Source organism: Argopecten irradians, chromosome 1 (assembly GCF_041381155.1).
Source record: "Argopecten irradians isolate NY chromosome 1, Ai_NY, whole genome shotgun sequence".
Lineage (NCBI taxonomy): Eukaryota > Metazoa > Mollusca > Bivalvia > Pectinida > Pectinidae > Argopecten > Argopecten irradians.
The window spans coordinates 71,455,961-71,476,803 of record NC_091134.1 but is presented as its reverse complement, the minus strand read 5'-3'; the positions used below and the strand labels follow the sequence as shown (position 1 = coordinate 71,476,803).

At 35.4% G+C, this 20,843-nt stretch overlaps 1 protein-coding gene and 1 long non-coding RNA gene across 2 annotated transcripts in view; both read right to left on the bottom strand.

The window, feature by feature from the left end:
• LOC138307414 (uncharacterized) overlaps positions 1–14,741 on the bottom strand; it is a 41,530-nt gene extending 26,789 nt beyond the window's left edge. Inside the window, exon 1 of the mRNA XM_069248157.1 lies at positions 14,458–14,741. Coding sequence (XP_069104258.1) covers positions 14,458–14,577 — 120 coding nt within the window. The 5' untranslated portion in view covers positions 14,578–14,741. The remainder of the gene's footprint in view (positions 1–14,457) is intronic.
• Positions 4,352–10,186, bottom strand: LOC138307430 (uncharacterized). Its single transcript, XR_011205988.1, has 4 exons — positions 8,572–10,186; positions 5,939–6,213; positions 5,582–5,671; positions 4,352–5,386 (listed from the first exon to the last, which is right to left on the bottom strand). It is a non-coding gene; the product is annotated as an uncharacterized lncRNA (long non-coding RNA).
• Positions 14,742–20,843: the final 6,102 nt, after the last annotated feature.

Sequence of the window (20,843 nt, the reverse complement as noted above, 5' to 3'; positions counted from 1 at the left end):
CAGATATAAGTAACACTTTAAATCATCGTACTACTCTTGTACCACCACAATCAATTTACTTTAGGACATTGTAAACCATCTCTGTATTAATATTGTATATATAATTAAATAGTGTTTTGGAATTTAGCTGCTGGTTTCTCCATTTCTGTTATTAGTTTAATGTAATCAGAATGGGGGGCTCTTGTCGCGGGATCAGATATATTTTTTATTTTTGTGAAATATAAGCTTTTGAAAAAGTTAATTAAGATAATTTCAATATTTTGTGTTAAAACTTGGAAGCTTTACATTTGAAACCAACAGCGAGAGTACATTAACAGGACTTTACTATTCAGGTAGATACTCGTTTGGTAAATCGACCATCCCTGATAGTTACCTTTTGCTAAGTTTAATAAGAAGGATGTACTGGTTATTGAGTAAACATTTAGGCCTAGCTGTCAAATATCTAATTGAGGGAAAGCTGATAATTTCGGGAATGTAATTATTATAAGTTATTTTTGTTTGTCAATTGGCAAATTTGACTCTAGTGCATTAGATTAGTATAGAGGAAACAATTCTGTTCAGAATTTCTAATTAGACAAATGGAAACTTGAACATGAAATGATATTGTAACAAAATTGAGAAAGAAGATATGTAGAGAAAGAGAATTAGAAAAGGAGTTAATGAGAAATATTGATGTTATTGAAAGGAAAATTCTTAAAAGAATAATGAGATCGCGAGAGAGATACAGATATTTAGAACTAGAGAAAGCAGAAAAATTCAAGCTGAAACAGAAATTAGAATTAATGAATTAGAGCTTGCTTCTCCAGTCGGTGTCAGGTAATCCAACTTTTTAGGGGGTTTACAATGGAAACTGAGGTGGTTGATCGTCAGTTGAAATATTAGGTTAGTTCCTCCTTTTTCAAGAGATTGAATTTGTTGACAATGTATTTTCTACATTTGTGTAATAATAGCTGATAGTATGAATTGCAATAATTTATATTAGAGCCTGAACGATACAGATTTCATTGCTTATCCAAAAGTGTCCTGATTGGTAAAAGCTAGAGATATTTATTATTCTTTATCTGTAGATGATATTTCAAATTTATCCAACGTAGTCAAGAAAGCTATTTTGAATAGCTTGTTGTGTTAGCTCCTGAGGCTTACCGCCAGAAATTTCGGAAAATCAAGAGAAAAGAGTGTGAACTCAAAACTCATGTAGAATTTGGCCCAGAGCAAAAGAATCAAATTATTTAATAGGTGGTGTGATTCTAAAGAATTTGATGAGGAATTTGGCTAAATGAAGGCAATTATTGTTGATAGAGGAGTTTAAAAACGTGTGTTCCAAACAAACATAAAAATTCATTTAGATGAGGAGAAAAGTTTGAACACATAGTGATGCGAAGCATCTACAATGGCTGAATGATTAACACGCTTTCTCCACCCTCAAAAAGGCTACTTTTGTTTAAACAGTTCTCAAGAACAAAAAACAGTACCACAGGTACTAGTAAATTTGGATCAGCCTAGGAACCCAACCTTTAGTGGCCCTCTCGAACGACAAACCTAAATTAGGTGATAAGGGACTAAGTCTGGATTCTAAAACAGATCATAGGGCAGGTGTGGGGTCTCCTTCTGGTCCTGTTTGTAATTACTGCAAGTAAGTAGGGTCATTACTATGTCTGATGTGTTATTCTCTCCAGCGTAAGGTTGCAAAGGCGTAAACAGTCAGTTCACTTCTGTGTTAGCTATGGTCAAAAGCCTTGTCAGAAAACTTAGTGTTATTGTGGAAGATTCTAAAGTGTCTGTTGAAATTAAGAGCTCAGAGTCTGATAGTGGTCTTTGGAGAAGTACTATCCCTTCATGTCTGAAGGTTTTGTTTCACTTACTTGTGATATCATCCAACTTGGAAAACCGTGTGAAGATTTTGAGAGATACTGGGGCTTCTCATTCTTTTTAATATTAGATGGCGTAAGTGCCTTTGTCTGTCGGGTTGACCTCATTGTTGGTAGGTAGGTGTGTTTGCTTCAATGTAATCCCCCGTCAATATTAACGAGGAACTTGATCCTGTTGATGATGAACAATTCACTTTCTTTACGATTGCGAAGACGAACTGATTCCGCAATCTACTCAGGAAACGTACGTCAACCAGACGAAACCAGTGCCAGTAACCACGAGGTCAGGTCGTGTTGTAACTCCACGCCACAGACTGATTGAGGATATGTGAAAAAACAAATGGTAAATGTTAACTTGAAATATCAACATTTCAAAATGACCCTTAATCTCAAATGACCTTAATTGGTAAACATTTCACTCCTCAATGACTGTATAAAGTGTACATTATGATTATTGACATTTCAGTTTCAAATCAGTCTAGTCAGTTAATAGGTACAAGTTAATTGGTGAATCAAAATATTGACAATTTAAAGACATTTAAAATCATTAAGTTTAATGGACAGTGTGATTCATGATTACAATCATACAAAGTAATGAAAGTATTATTTACAACATGCATAACATCATTTGGGTATTTTCTAAAATATAATGCTTAATTCAGTATTAATATCATATAATGATTTATCAAGAAAATTAATTCCCTACAGTCTTTAAGTTTAATTTTCTTTTTAAGAAAGGGAAGATGTAATGATAACGTAATATCCGGATGGTTCCGTACCGTACCCGTTTCTAACTATTAGTGTAACCGGATATGTGTATGTAATTGTATGAGCATGCGCAGATATAATAAACAGAAGAATCAAGCATGGTGGTCTCGTCCTGTTGTAAGAATACGTCTACAGGGCTATATCTGTAAGAAATAACACAAATATTACATTATGTTAATTGTTGTATTAATTAGACATATACATACATAATTAAACACCAATTATTGTTAATATTAATAGTACTGTTTATGCTGTCCGCAGTGGAGCACCTTTAAAGGTTTCAAACCCAATTATGTAGAGACAGTCATTAAAGAAATCAATATGCCTGTTAAACTGATTACAAGGTGAACGAAAATTATGTGATGTCCTTGTAGTTATAGGTCACGACAATGCAATTGGACACAGTTTTGGAAGTGATATTTCCTTTTCCTGTACATCATTTTTTTTCAACAGGAAAAGCAGAGTAAACATTTTTCCATTTTGATCTCTACAACTTTGCATTCTATTGTAGTGCTATTATAATAAACATATTTTTTATTGTATAACTACAACAAAGATATTCCTTTAATACGAGTTTGTTATACTGGACTTCCATAAGACAAAATTCAGAACAAAGTTGTGATCAGCCATAAAGACACTGACTACCGGTACCATTTTGAAATCACAGGGGCACATAAATATGGTTTAAATATTGTCGATCTTGAAAGTGGTATCAGCACCTTATGTCATATCCTAATATTAAGATATGATGCACAAAAAATAAATGGCAACAAAAATGTTTATGTTTTTTCGCGTATCATGTAAATGTAATATATCATTATGCACATCCGTGATTACTGTGTGTGGGTGTATGCGCTTGAGGCAGAGAATATGTGTGAGAGTACAATGATACATGTACATTTGAGTATTAGAAATGTGTTTTTCATTAGATATTTACCAAGTCATTTGAGTAAAATATATAAGATATTTCAAGATAAATCATTATAATCTTTTTATTACTGGATAACTGATTTTGTAAGTTGCGATTGAAAATACATTGCCTGTTCAAATACGTATTTTAAACTAGTACAACAATACACTTGATATTAATATTGTGCTATTTATAACAATTATAAAATTCAATTCTAAAATTTTCCCTTAAAATGAAATATTTGTGTGTACATTCTTGCACGAATGTGGGTGTGTGTAAGGGTGAGTGTGTGGGTGGGAGTGTGTGGGTGTGAGGATGTGTGGGTGTGTGTATGTGTGTTTTTATGTGTGCTCGCGAGTGATATGTGATTGTGAATACATATATATGTGTACCTGTATATTGTTTTATGTGACTGTGTACATTGTTTTGTAATGTAATTATGCAAAAAGAAAAAAAAAATTAAAAAAAGGATATGATGCACTTTGACTATTATACTTAATGAATAATTTACTTGCCCCTGTGGTCTAACCTAGTTAATTTAAAATAATTTTTTGTTCAAAGAGATCTTTGAAATTTTGATTTTGATATACATGGAAGTAATAAACAGTTTTTAAAGCTACTAAGACATTATATTTCACTGTTGACTTCTATTTTCAACAATGAAATCTGAAGAACATGTATTTGTTGCTTGAATGGAAGTTGAAATCACTGTAACCTTCCTGCAAGTATCCTTTTTGGTCAATATGTGATGTGACTAAGGAAATTTGAAATGACAAAAGCATAAAAAAAACAAAGAAATAATCTGTTCATGTATTGCATATTTATTTTCACATTGATATTATATCAAAGGAACACGTGAATATATTTTCAATTTTAGGATACAACTAATGCTGCAGCCTTTGCAACCAATTTTCAAATATCACACAATGTAAAACCTCACACATTTAGCATCAAATTGTTCATATGTTAAGATGTATGCATTGATAATACATTTACATAGACGGAATTTAAAGCCATACCTTTACGAGTGCTTAAGTTAACTTGCCATCAAGACAGTGTTTCAATACTTTTTAATTGTAAACATCAACAATATGGATTAATTAATATGAATTATTAATGATAAGCATCACTGTAAATTAATCCTGCATATTTGAAACAAATAGAAATCACAGACAAGGATAACTTCACAATTGTACCACGTTTAAATAACATGTTATGCACAGTTTTGCAGTCACAAGGTTATTGTATTTCCATGTAATATTTCTGTTAATTGTGTAAATGTTGCATTTTGAGCTGTCAAAGTTCTGCTTATATACCGGTAACACTGCTGTTAGGAATAGGATATTTTGCTTAGCTCAAGTTTACAACATCAGGTAAATTGATATGTACCTCATTCTTGTAACATGATCTTAACATGCCATTCAATTTTTGATATTTGTTATTGATATTGTGGAAATTGGCCTAAATACATACAATTCAGAAATTAACAAAAACAGATACATGGATTACATGCATAATGGTACACATTTCTTTCAATAAAATGTTCAATTCACAGTATGTAATATGTAATAATTACATACTTATTACAGAATTATAGCTGCAATATCATTAATTGGAAATTGATAACAATCACGTAGATTCTTCTCAAGCAATTTCCAATGATTTTCACTCAGGCCAAGAATAAATTATTTCCATGATAAAATTGAACTCCTTTTGCTGCTAGCTAATAAATCGTCTCGTAGAATTTTCTATAATTTATGTTAGGTCATTGTTTCAGTTTCACAAGGGAAGAATTGTTGACTTGTCAAGTTTATTGTTCCAGTTCATTAATTTTTCTTATCTGGAAGAAAAGAAATAGTTTTCAATGAGTCAAATATGCATCATTATTAAACACATTAGTTTCCTATTGTTGCTAGTCTGAGAATGTCTTGCAAATGCATCAAACAATTGCTCAGATATATTACTTTTAGCAACACTTTATTTATACATCAAAATTAACATGTAAGTTCGGGAAAAAAAGTTTTGTAATACTTACCAATAGCATTTTCTTTATGAATTTTAAAGGGGTTTTATCTATTCATATTGTCGGAAAGTCATGTACCATTCTCCAAACCAAGTATTTGTGCTGAAATAAAAGAAGATGAATTGTTAGAATGAAATGACTGGTAGTATCATTTATTATGATATTATATCATTATGATAGTATATATTATGAATTGTTAACATACCTTAAAACAAGTGATATGCAGTGCTAAAATATCAATTTGTAGTATACTTTAATATATCTTTTATTATTGTCTTCTATCCAAGATAAAAGTATCCTAAATGACATTGTAAAACAGATGTTTTCCTCGCATGCAAGTTAATATTAGCTTATATGGACTATATCTACCTTGAGACCTTGTCTCTGCCACTTGTTGATATGGCAAGATATGATGACATCTGGCGGCTAAAATATCTAGACATCTCTTGATCTGTGATCTTTCCGAGGATAATTTTGCTCAATGGTGAAAGGATTCGATAGTTCCATGGTCCTTTCCTTCAGTAATGCTGGGTGGCATCACAAGTAGTTGAATTATGGACCAGGTTATCTGATCATGTGAAGTTGGTTGTTTGCCACTTTCGTATATTGATCTGCCGAACAGTTCATGCATCAGGTTTCTGGATCTGTTAAAAGATGAAAAACACTGCACTGATAGGATAATAAATATTTCCAAAGGTAGCTAGCACTTTAGGTATACTGAAACACTAAGACAGAGGGTTGCCGGTTGATAGAATGCAAGAGAAACACATGTTCACTTTGATCTGAGCAAAAACTTTTAACAAACATATGCACTATTTGAACATCATAAAACAAGGTTCACACTTTATGCATATAATCACATAAAAAATGTATTATTATATGATAATAGTGGTATTCAGATTAATGGAGTTCATCGAGTATCGTAAGGTTAGAGGTGTTTGATCAATTAATTGAGTAAGAAATCTGTAATCCAGTTTCGTGGGAATTTTACGACACCATGATAAACCAAAGTATAAAGGTAGCTGATCAGTAAAACATGCCAAAAAAAATCATAGAAAGCTCGTTAAAATCGTTCCCTTGTATGTGGTTGTCACTCATATCAATTCAAATGTCTAAGCGAATTGAAGAGCGCATTTTATAAGCACTACGTAGTAATCTAAATGTTCAGATGAGCATGATTTGTGAAGAAAATAATCGACATTAAAACATTACAGCACAGAGAGGCCTCGCGATCGTAAGCCAGTTAGCCTTTGAAGGCTATGTTTACACATCAAGGAATAAAATAATCAATTTTAATCGATCATTGATTGGTTTAAATAAAACTGATGAGGACCACAGGGGCCCGTAACTACTGTTTATATTGTAATTGTTTATATTGTAATATATATTTTCAGTCATTGGGTATGGTATATCCCAATACGTTATATCCGGTCCCAATACTGGGATATAACGTACCCAGTGACAGAAAATACATCTTATAATATAAACAGTAGTTACGGGCCCCTGTGATTGGACCATAAATTTCAATTGATTCCCAACACTATATGTCAGCTTTCTGTTGGTCAATATTGTTCATGACATATCAGTTTATCGAGATGTAATTAAATCCATCTTTAGAATAAACATCTTTCAACTATCATATTAGTGCCAATCATTATCACTGATCAGTTATTAAAATTATATTTGAAATTTGATAAGATAATGATAATCATAAGGATTAATTGAATAAGATTGGACAGGTTTTTTTTTGTTGTTTTTTTTTTTTTTTTTTTTTTTTTGTATGTTTTTAACCTGTTTTGTATTTTGTTAGCCAAATGACACGCCTTCTTGCTCAGGTATAATTGTAAATCAACCATTGTATGGACTAATTTTATATTCACATCAGGATTTAATTACAATCTCAATATCTGGTTAAGAATATAAATTTCATCTCTGAAAAACATAAAGACGTGATGTAGTAGCCTAAAGATGTTTTAAATATGAAAGTACACCACAAATTAAATGTCATTTGAAAATTTGATGGTCTATTATTATATAATAAGCCAGATATTATTCTGACAAAAAAATCTCATGCACAATCATATTTATCAAATAGATGCAGTTTACATTTCTCCCAAAATAAATATTATTTAACATTTGTAAATTCTAGTACAGGACTAAAATTAACCCATGAATAAAATAATAAGATGCCAGTGGGGGGGGGGGGGGGGGGGGGGGGGGGGGGGGGGGGGGGGTTAAAATCAAAATTAATTTGTGTCTAGAAACAAGATGGGGTAAACTGGCACTAAAAACATGTCGAAATGGAACATATGGTCGCATATTTACATTGTTGAATACATGTGTATTGGGAACAATGCTAAACATCTGAAACACTATTTAAATTCTAGCTAAAGATAGAATAGGCTAATGGGACGCTGTAGTCGTGAACGAACATACAGTAGTCATGATTTGGGTAAAATTTAATTCTTAGCATCTCATAAAACACATTACTTCCACATAAACAAAACAACCCTATCATGAAGCATTTGCTAGCAGTTCCAGTCATTCGGAAATCTGGATTCACAGAAGAATATGTAAACAATCACGACTACTGTTCCGTAACGACTAGACACACTGGTTGAGTCCAAGTTCAGTAGTCTGTGTAGGCACGTTGATTAGTCGAGAGTTCTCAATGTCAACAAATAAGCGTTTAGATAACAAATGTCGTCAAAGCGAGCACCTGCATTAATCAATCGTTTTTCAGTCGAATCCTATCAGAACTGGGCAAATGTCAAAAAATCATCGTCATTAATTCACATAGATACTGTCAGAGTGTGATAGACGCATAGCCATGAGCTGAACTGCTGAATGTTGATAAACAGCATCAGTCAACTGTCATGGCGATAACTTTGGATGGTGAAAGTGTGCGATAAAAATGGATCTCGCAAAAGTATTATTAATGAAATACAATATCCAGGCATGTAAAATATGGCACACGAAATGTTTTCTTATACATTACTTACATTTTTAGCAGTCGATGATGCAAATACATGTGGTGTTAGTGGATATCTCTTCCGGGTCGAAGGTGGAACAACCTTGCAGCGAAGACATCCGGAACTCCTCGGGAAATAGGATTAGATTCTCGACAGGTTCGAGACACCCGAAGAGTTCAGAATGGCAGCGAAGCCCGATTAAAATCAATACGCGATGGCGAATTAGTTACTAACGTGTACGAATTATTATTATACACATTAGACTACCCAATTAACAATTTTACTCTTTAATTTATTATGTAATTTGGTTGCTCCATAATTCTTCTCCGTGCACAATAGTAATGTTGCATGTGCAGAACACAGAACTATATTTCAGGTAACGATATGACTGTAATACGGTCGAGCTAGTGTAAGGTTTCCGTTGAAATATATCAAATACGATGCGAATCTGCGTGCAATAAAATACAGCAAACCTTTATTATTGTTTTAATAATTTTATTCACTTATTTTATACATTCAATAAAATGATTAGTAAAGCAGTAATTGGAAGACAGCATTTTGATTGGTTGAAAGGAAATGAATGGAAGTTTATGAATGAAATAGTGCACAAAATCACCACTAGGTGTCGTTGTGGGGCAAGTCCTACAACTCATCTTACAAATGAGGTCAAACCAGACGACATAAACACAAGCGCTATGCTAGCGCAGTGTTAAAAATGTATGACAACATACATTTTCATTGAGTTGGCCCCCTGTGCCTGTTTTATAGTAAATATCCCGATTTTTTTATAATTTTTCAAATCTCATATTTTTTGAAAAAAAAAACCCAAAAAAATCACATGACTGTCATATATACTCATAAGTCCATCCTCCAAATATAAAAAGATGTATGACAACATCCATTTTCATTGAGTTGGTCCCTGTGAAGTCGACTGGTCGAATTCGGTCAAACCAGTGCCCCTATAAACACTAGTAAACATAATGTCATGATTAGTTGGTGACAGACATATGCGCCAAACCTGCGGACTTGCAAAACTGAAATGTACATATTTTTTTTTTTTTTTGCAAATTGAAAAATTTACCAACAGCTTAACAATTTACGGATCAACCGTAATACATAAGGTTAGGACGGATGCACAAACACTTTATATCAAATTGTTATGTACCTAAGAAGTGATATTTAGGCATGCAACAATCACTAGCTTAAACGGGGTCTTAAAACATTATAATTCATACAGGTAAGTGTCATTTTGACGTCACATAACTTATGTTCTAACGGTAAAACAGACACATTGTGTAGTCACAACATCCCCTAACGTGTGCTATAATACACAGGTAAACACACAAAACATCCCCTAACGAGTGCTATAGTACACAGGTAAAAACAATAAACATCCCCTAACGTGTGCTATAGTACACCGGTATAACACACAAAACATCCCCTAACGTGTGCTATTGTACACAGGTATAACACACAAAACATCCCCTAACGTGTGCTATAGTACACAGGTAAACACAAAACATCCCCTAACGTGTGCTATAGTACACCGGTATAACACACAAAACATCCCCTAACGTGTGCTATAGTACACAGGTAAAACACACAAAACATTCCCTAACGTGTGCTATAGTACACAGGTATAACACATAAAACATCCCCTAACGTGTGCTATGGTACACAGGTATAACACACAAAACATCCCCTAACGTGTGCTATAGTACACAGGTATAACACACAAAACATCCCCAAACGTGTGCTATGGTACACAGGTATAACACACAAAACATCCCCTAACGTGTGCTATAGTACACAGGTAAACACACAAAACATTCCCAACGTGTGCTATAGTACACAGGTAAACACACAAAACATTCCCTAACGTGTGCTATGGTACACAGGTATAACACACAAAACATTCCCTAACGTGTGCTATAGTACACAGGTATAACACACAAAACATTCCCTAACGTGTGCTATGGTACACAGGTATAACACACAAAACATCCCCTAACGTGTGCTATAGTACACAGGTAAACACACAAAACATCCCCTAACGTGTGCTATAGTACACAGGTAAACACACAAAACATTCCCTAACGTGTGCTATAGTACACAGGTATAACACACAAAACATTCCCTAACGTGTGCTATGGTACACAGGTATAACACACAAAACATCCCCTAACGTGTGCTATAGTACACAGGTAAACACAATTAACATCCCCTAACGTGTGCTATAGTACACCGGTATAACACACAAAACATCCCCTAACGTGTGCTATGGTACACAGGTATAACACACAAAACATCCCCTTATGTGTGCTATAGTACACAGGTAAACACAATTAACATCCCCTAATGTGTGCTATAGTACACAGGTATAGCACACAAAACATCCCCTAACGTGTGCTATGGTACACAGGTATAACACACAAAACATCCCCTTATGTGTGCTATAGTACACAGGTAAACACACAAAACATCCCCTAACGTGAGCTATAGTACACAGGTAAACACACAAAACATCCCCTAACGTGTGCTATAGTACACAGGTAAACACAATTAACATCCCCTAACGTGTGCTATAGTACACCGGTATAACACACAAAACATCCCCTAACGTGTGCTATGGTACACAGGTATAACACACAAAACATCCCCTTATGTGTGCTATAGTACACAGGTAAACACAATTAACATCCCCTAATGTGTGCTATAGTACACAGGTATAGCACACAAAACATTCCCTAACGTGTGCATAGTACACAGGTATAACACACAAAACATCCCCTTATGTGTGCTATAGTACACAGGTAAACACACAAAACATCCCCTAACGTGTGCTATAGTACACAGGTAAACACACAAAACATCCCCTAACGTGTGCTATAGTACACAGGTAAACACAATTAACATCCCCTAACGTGTGCTATAGTACACCGGTATAACACACAAAACATCCCCTTATGTGTGCTATAGTACACAGGTAACAAGAGGCCCAGAGGGCCTGTATCGCTCACCTGGTTTGCAATGCCAAGTAATGTTCTGAATACAGGTTCATTGTTTCTTTTCTGAAGGAATTTTAATATTAACCTCTAAATCCACTATTAGGCCCCACCCCTCCTGCCCCCAGGGGGTCAGAGCCAAAATTTATACAAGTTCTGTTCCCCTTCCCCCAAGGATGTTTGTGGCCAAATTTGGTCACAATCCAAGCAAAACTCTAGGACAAGTAGCGATTTATAGGATTTACCTCTATTTCCCCTATTGGGCCCCACCCGTCCTGCCCCTGGGGGGCCAGAGCCAAAACTTATACAAGTTCTGTTCCCCTTCCCCCAAGGATGTTTGTGGCCAAATTTGGTTACAATCCATACAGAACTCTATGACTAGTAGCGATTTAAAGAATTTACCTTCTATTTCCCCTATTGGGCCCCGCCCCTCCTGCCCCCCGGGACCAGAGCCAAAATTTATACAAGTTCTGTTCCCCTTCCCCCAAGGATGTTTGTGGCTGATTTTGGTTACAATCCATGTTAAACTCTAGGACAAGTAGCGATTTAAAGGATTTACCTCTATTTCCCCTATTGGGCACCACCCCTCCTGCCCCCGGGGGGTCAGAGCCAAAATTTATACAAGTTCTGTTCCCCTTCCCCAGAGGATGTTTGTGGCCAAATTAGGTTCCAATCCATGCAGAACTCTATGACTAGTAGCGATTTAAAGGATTTACCTCTATTTCCCCTATTGGGCCCCGCCCCTCCTGCCCCCGGGGGGTCAGAGCCAAAATTTATACAAGTTCTGTTCCCCTTCCCCCAAGGATGTTTGTGGCCAAATTTGGTTACATTTCATTCAGAACTCTATGACTAGTAGCGATTTAAAGGATTTACCTCTATTTCCCCTATTGGGCCCCGCCCCTCCTGCCCCTGGGGGGGCCAGAGCCAAAATTTATACAAGTTCTGTTCCCCTTCCCCCAAGGATGTTTGTGGCCAAATTTGGTTCCAATCCATGCAGAACTCTATGACTAGTAGCGATTTAAAGGATTTACCTCTATTTCCCCTATTGGGCCCCGCCCCTCCTGCCCCCGGGGGGTCAGAGCCAAAATTTATACAAGTTCTGTTCCCCTTCCCCCAAGGATGTTTGTGGCCAAATTTGGTCACAATCCAAGCAAAACTCTAGGACAAGTAGCGATTTATAGGATTTACCTCTATTTCCCCTATTGGGCCCCACCCGTCCTGCCCCTGGGGGGCCAGAGCCAAAACTTATACAAGTTCTGTTCCCCTTCCCCCAAGGATGTTTGTGGCCAAATTTGGTTACAATCCATACAGAACTCTATGACTAGTAGCGATTTAAAGAATTTACCTTCTATTTCCCCTATTGGGCCCCGCCCCTCCTGCCCCCCGGGGGGTCAGAGCCAAAATTTATACAAGTTCTGTTCCCCTTCCCCAGAGGATGTTTGTGGCCAAATTAGGTTCCAATCCATGCAGAACTCTATGACTAGTAGCGATTTAAAGGATTTACCTCTATTTCCCCTATTGGGCCCCGCCCCTCCTGCCCCCGGGGGGTCAGAGCCAAAATTTATACAAGTTCTGTTCCCCTTCCCCCAAGGATGTTTGTGGCCAAATTTGGTTACATTTCATTCAGAACTCTATGACTAGTAGCGATTTAAAGGATTTACCTCTATTTCCCCTATTGGGCCCCGCCCCTCCTGCCCCTGGGGGGCCAGAGCCAAAACTTATACAAGTTCTGTTCCCCTTCTCCCAAGGATGTTTGTGGCCAAATTTGGTTCCAATCCATGCAGAACTCTATGACTAGTAGCGATTTAAAGGATTTACCTCTATTTCCCCTATTGGGCCCCGCCCCTCCTGCCCCCGGGGGGTCAGAGCCAAAATTTATACAAGTTCTGTTCCCCTTCCCCCAAGGATGTTTGTGGCCAAATTTGGTCACAATCCAAGCAAAACTCTAGGACAAGTAGCGATTTATAGGATTTACCTCTATTTCCCCTATTGGGCCCCACCCGTCCTGCCCCTGGGAGGCCAGAGCCAAAACTTATACAAGTTCTGTTCCCCTTCCCCCAAGGATGTTTGTGGCCAAATTTGGTTACAATCCATACAGAACTCTATGACTAGTAGCGATTTAAAGAATTTACCTTCTATTTCCCCTATTGGGCCCCGCCCCTCCTGCCCCCCGGGACCAGAGCCAAAATTTATACAAGTTCTGTTCCCCTTCCCCCAAGGATGTTTGTGGCTGATTTTGGTTACAATCCATGCCAAACTCTAGGACAAGTAGCGATTTAAAGGATTTACCTCTATTTCCCCTATTGGGCCCCGCCCCTCCTGCCCCCAGGGGGTCAGAGCCAAAATTTATACAAGTTCTGTTCCCCCTCCCCCAAGGATGTTTGTGGCCAAATTTGGTTACAATCCATGCAGAACTCTAGGACAAGTAGCGATTTATAGGAAATGTTGACGGACGGACGGACGACGGACGACGGACGACGGACGCCGCGCCATGACATAAGCTCACCGGCCCTTCGGACCAGGTGAGCTAAAAACAATAAACATCCCCTAACGTGTGCTTTAGCACACAGGTAAACACACAAAACATTCCCTAACGTGTGCTATAGTACACAGGTATAACACACAAAACATTCCCTAACGTGTGCATAGTACACAGGTATAACACACAAAACATCCCCTAATGTGTGCTATAGTACACAGGTAAACACACAAAACATCCCCTAACGTGTGCTATAGTACACAGGTAAAAACAATAAACATCCCCTAACGTGTGTTATAGTACACAGGTAAACACAAAAAAACATCCCCTAACGTGTGTGCTATAGTAAACAGCTCGTATAACACTCAAACTTATCCTATAACTTAAACTTATAGATTTGCGATGTAAACATTGCCTTAATACCAGACTCACCGTCCTCGTGCTCGCGTTATCCGGGCCTACGACCTCGAGGTTCTGTTTACATCCTGAAGATGTAACTGTCCTAATGAAATGGTGGACGACTCGTCTAGCGACATTCGAGGTGGCTAACATTTTGTATTAGAGGAACTGTTGTCCTCAAACCTAAAATGAAATCACTGCGCACGATGTGCTCTCAGCGTCTTTAATAATGTTCACTTATTTCCTCACACATGTTTACAAGGCTGTGGCTATATATAGCACAGTTAATATTCGGTCATGCCAATCAAAATATACATGTGCTAGTTATACAACCTTCTCACGTTTGACTCAGTTGTGATTCGCGGACACACTATACACATGAAGATGTTTACAATACATTCTGTTCCCTATTACATATTATGTACATACATTATGTAACGAACCTATTAAAGGATTTGTGCAGTCAAAAATGGTAATTTCAGTTTATGCTGGAAATGGCTTTATTACACAGGGACGTGGCACGAAAATTTTTAACCAATAGTATACATATATATATTATAGTATCAAGGGTATGAACTCGGCGGTCGAGAAAAACGGACCTATTTTTTTAAAATCGTGATTATTTTAATAAATGGGTTCTATACAACATTGACGGATATCTTACCTTAAAGAGAAATAATTTATCTTTCCATTGAGTGCTTGATGAACAAAATTGGCCAAGTATTGACGAAGTTATGGCTTGATGAATCGGGAAATTTACGAAAAATATGCTAGGTAGACATTTCCCTGTCCGGTCGAAATGTCGTCTCGGCTCTAATGGGTACCTCATAAACCAAGCCAAAATCACAAAATCTACGCTTGTGGTGGTAAACAGTACCCATAACTGTGTTAATCCACAATCTCCTTTGGAGGTGTCATGACCCTTACTTTGTAGAAACTCCATTTAAACATCGTGTAGCTCACTTACTTCAACCGTCACCGCGCTAGGGACACATCACATGGACACGGATCTTTTTTACTTGTTACATACACATATATATATATGTCGTACACGGGGTACGGAACCCCCCCCCCCCCCCCCCCCGGACAAAAGCCCCTAAGGACATAAGCCCCTAGGACATAAGCCCCTTGGACAAAAGCCCCTCCATACTAATTGTTATGTGTATGATATATTAGATAAGGGAGATAACTCCTATAGCTTTATTATCAATACATCCTATAAAGGTCATATCATTGATTTAGGTTATAGAACTTTCTAGAATATTATCATGTATAAACAAATATGTTTGTAAACATGTTGATTTAAAGTAGAGATCTAGAATGATCTATTTCCAGAAAGTTCTGTGTGTTTATTTGTTTACTGTTTTTAGTTAGATATTTCTAGAAGTAGAAGTTTTCTCCAATATTCTTGAATTAGGGTTTAGCTATATATACTCCAGCTGTCCAAGGCTAATCAGAACTGTAATGAGACCTGTAATTAGACATATCAAGAATTGTACAGCGCCATATAAGATTCTATTGGGAGAGCTATTGTGACTTGATCTGTGGATTATTACAACACTTTGTGTGGATTTATTCATATTGCCTGGAACTTTACAAATCATCTGTGGACATTCATTTTTCTCGTGGATTTTTGATTATTGTTAATTTGAAACCTGGAAGGATCAAGGATTATACCAGGACATTCGCATACAGATAAGTAACACTTTAAATCATCGTATTACTCTTGTACCACCACCAATTACTTTAGATATTGTAAACCATCTCTGTATAATATTGTATATATAATTAAATTGTGTTTTGAATTTAGCTGCTGGTTTCTCATTTCTGTTATTCGTTCATGTAACATAATGGATATGAGGACAAAAGCCCCTTCATTTTTTAAAAAATAGAAATAGAAAATTATAATTAGTAAAAGAATTATAATTAGTAATAGAAAATTATTTTTCATTTTTAAATAATTTTATTTTTCAAATATAGTTAAAAATAAGACACAATATAGAAATTTACTGGATTATTGAAACTTTGATAAAATTTTGATAAATTGATTTAATGATTTATAAAAGAAAAAAAGTAAAAATTATTATAATGTTACACTAATTATGACACTATATGATAAAAATATTTTGGAATTAAACATACTTTCCTAATTATCTACATAATCCTATGCATGAAAACATCAAGCCTGGTAGGTGTGTTAGTATAAAGAAAACATTAATGGCTGTATATATAACATTCAAATGTCTATGTATACATATGTGTACATGTTTTGTTAATCTTTCTTTGATATCTATAACTCAAAAATGAAAAGAATTCAAATGATCACATTATAATTATGTATTTTTGTTATGTTTGACACTCTTCTCTAATAACATCAAAATGTACCATATAGCAGATAAATATTTTTTTTAGATAAATAAAAATAAGAAAAAAAAAGATTATTTTATAAAGAAGGGGCTTTTGTCTGGAGGGGCTTTTATCCTAAGGGGCTTTTGTCCAGAGGGGCTTTTGTCCTAGGGGCTTATGTCCCAAGGGGCTTTTGTCCGGGGGGGCTTTTGTCCTACACTCGTCGTGCACAGGTAAAACAAAAATGGAAGGTGACTTATTCAGAAATAAAAATAGTTCTAAAAACTATTTCAACTATTATTCCAGTCTAGTACTGTAATTACGGAATCGTGGCATATAGCAATCTTCCGTAATTTCTAAGGTATTAGTAAAAATTCTAAGCATGTATCAGTTTCATCGTTTCGAATCTAAATACAAGAAGGGTTACAGCATTATCACACTAAATATACTTATTTAAATATCACTTAGTATATTTTTAAAAAAGTACAAGATATATCTATTTATAATGCCTGTATACAAGTAATTTCAATTTTCATTTGAACACTTTATGTGGTTACTTTTTGGATTATACGATAAATGTTTATATATCATACTATCAAATCTCGGTACCATATACAAAACGGTCGACAATAAATATACTATTTTAAGGATTTAATTTAAATCTACACTTAAACTGTAATTTAGGAACATATATCAGAAATACCATTAATGTATTTCTGCTTTTTAGTAAACGTTATGGATGGTTTCAAACGCAACAATATAGATATACATTTTATTTTCGGTATAAGTTCGGTACTGTTACTCCAATATCACATAACTGATAACCGTCAACATTTTACTTTTACTCAAAAACTGTGCCGTGTTTGCATCGTTATAGCAGAAGTTTGAAATAAAAACACGGATTCTAGATATATTCATGCTAAATTTTGGGATTCTACTCGTAAAAAGATAGTGTTACATTATACTGTTTTTTATTACACTGAAATTTACATCATATGCTATCTACATCTCAGTCCAGACTGATCCGAACATCATTTTGATATCACTATCAAATTGGACTGATTATCTAATCTAAAGTTATATTATGCTTGTTTTAATTTTTGAAATGGTGTAAATGGAATGTTTTGAAACTGAAAATATCTACATCATAAAGCTAGAATAACCATTTACTCGAAAAACTCAAATCGTAGATCTAACATATACGTATATATGCTGTATATATGTATAGTACTAGGCTTACCTTGTGTAGCCGCGGACTACTGTGACATCACAAGACCACGTGACCACCTAGCTCATTATCTCTGAACCATAGTCGACACTACCCGTAAATCACGACCAAAACCAACCGATAGCGCTAAAAGCTAGGCGATTCGTTGGGTGGGACTTAATTTTTCATTCATCCAAAGCAATATCCTGACGTATTATCAAAAAAAAAATTTGGCTGCACAAATCCTTTAAGCTAGCTCCAAGTATTACAATGCAGAGCTCTCTTAAGGCCCATGTCGGACGGTCTGATAGTCTGAGAATAAATACACTGAGTTCGAATTCCCTGACTAACATGCCGCATACCGTTATATTTTGATTTATCGAAATTGTATTTGAGGGTAGATCAATTGATTATTTTGATCAGACAGATCAGCCATTGGGCTGAAGTGGCCCCTGACACATATTTATGTTTGCCGACTGAAACCCGCGAAATGATCACTCCATTACACTTTTGTCGTATTTTTTCTCTTCTGAAGTAAACAAAATATTTACGCCATTATTGTTATTGTATACCAAAATCAAATAAAATACACAATAGACTGATATTGATAAGATTGCATGATTTTACAGAACTTGTAACTCGAAAATTTAAGTAAGAATGAAAAGAAAACAATTTCTATGAAATGTTATAGTTATAATGACTAATACATAACATCATATCAATGGAGTTTATAGGTATGTTAATGCACTATTAACATCATATAAATGGAGTTTATAGGTATGTTAATGCACTGTTAACATCATATCAATGGAGTTTATAGGTATGCTAATGCACTGTTAACATCATATCAATGGAGTTTATAGGTATGTTAATGCACTGTTAACATCATATCAATGGAGTTTATAGGTATGCTAATGCACTGTTAACATCATATCAATGGAGTTTATAGGTGTGCTAATGCACTGTTAACATCATATCAATGGAGTTTATAGGTGTGCTAATGCACTGTTAACATCATATCAATGGAGTTTATAGGTATGTTAATGCACTGTTAACATCATATCAATGGAGTTTATAGGTATGCTAATGCACTGTTAACATCATATCAATGGAGTTTATAGGTGTGCTAATGCACTGTTAACATCATATCAATGGAGTTTATAGGTATGCTAATGCACTGTTAACATCATATCAATGGAGTTTATAGGTGTGCTAATGCACTGTTAACATCATATCAATGGAGTTAATAGGTATGCTAATGCACTGTTAACATCATATCAATGGAGTTTATAGGTGTGCTAATGCACTGTTAACATCATATCAATGGAGTTTATAGGTGTGCTAATGCACTGTTAACATCATATCAATGGAGTTTATAGGTATGCTAATGCACTGTTAACATCATATCAATGGAGTTTATAGGTATGCTAATGCACTGTTAACATCATATCAATGGAGTTTATAGGTGTGCTAATGCACTGTTAACATCATATCAATGGAGTTAATAGGTATGCTAATGCACTGTTAACATCATATCAATGGAGTTAATAGGTGTGCTAATGCACTGTTAACATCATATCAATGGAGTTTATAGGTATGCTAATGCACTGTTAACATCATATCAATGGAGTTTATAGGTGTGCTAATGCACTGTTAACATCATATCAATGGAGTTTATAGGTGTGCTAATGCACTGTTAACATCATATCAATGGAGTTTATAGGTGTGCTAATGCACTGTTAACATCATATCAATGGAGTTTATAGGTATGCTAATGCACTGTTAACATCATATCAATGGAGTTTATAGGTATGCTAATGCACTGTTAACATCATATCAATGGAGTTTATAGGTATGCTAATGCACTGTTAACATCATATCAATGGAGTTTATAGGTATGCTAATGCACTGTTAACATCATATCAATGGAGTTTATAGGTATGCTAATGCACTGTTAACATCATATCAATGGAGTTTATAGGTATGCTAATGCACTGTTAACATCATATCAATGGAGTTTATAGGTATGCTAATGCACTGTTAACATCATATCAATGGAGTTTATAGGTATGCTAATGCACTGTTAACATCATATCAATGGAGTTTATAGGTATGCTAATGCACTGTTAACATCATATCAATGGAGTTTATAGGTATGCTAATGCACTGTTAACATCATATCAATGGAGTTTATAGGTATGCTAATGCACTGTTAACATCATATCAATGGAGTTTATAGGTATGCTAATGCACTGTTAACATCATATCAATGGAGTTTATAGGTGTGCTAATGCACTGTTAACATCATATCAATGGAGTTTATAGGTATGTAATGCACTGTTAACATCATATCAATGGAGTTTATAGGTATGCTAATGCACTGTTAACATATCATGGAGTTATAGTTTAATGCACTTTAACATCATATCAATGGAGTTTATAGGTATGCTAATGCACTGTTAACATCATATCAATGGAGTTTATAGGTATGCTAATGCACTGTTAACATCATATCAATGGAGTTTATAGGTATGCTAATGCACTGTTAACATCATATCAATGGAGTTTATAGGTATGCTAATGCACTGTTAACATCATATCAATGGAGTTTATAGGTATGCTAATGCACTGTTAACATCATATCAATGGAGTTTATAGGTATGCTAATGCACTGTTAACATCATATCAATGGAGTTTATAGGTATGCTAATGCACTGTTAACATCATATCAATGGAGTTTATAGGTATGTTAATGCACTGTTAACATCATATCAATGGAGTTTATAGGTATGCTAATGCACTGTTAACATCATATCAATGGAGTTTATAGGTATGCTAATGCACTGTTAACATCATATCAATGGAG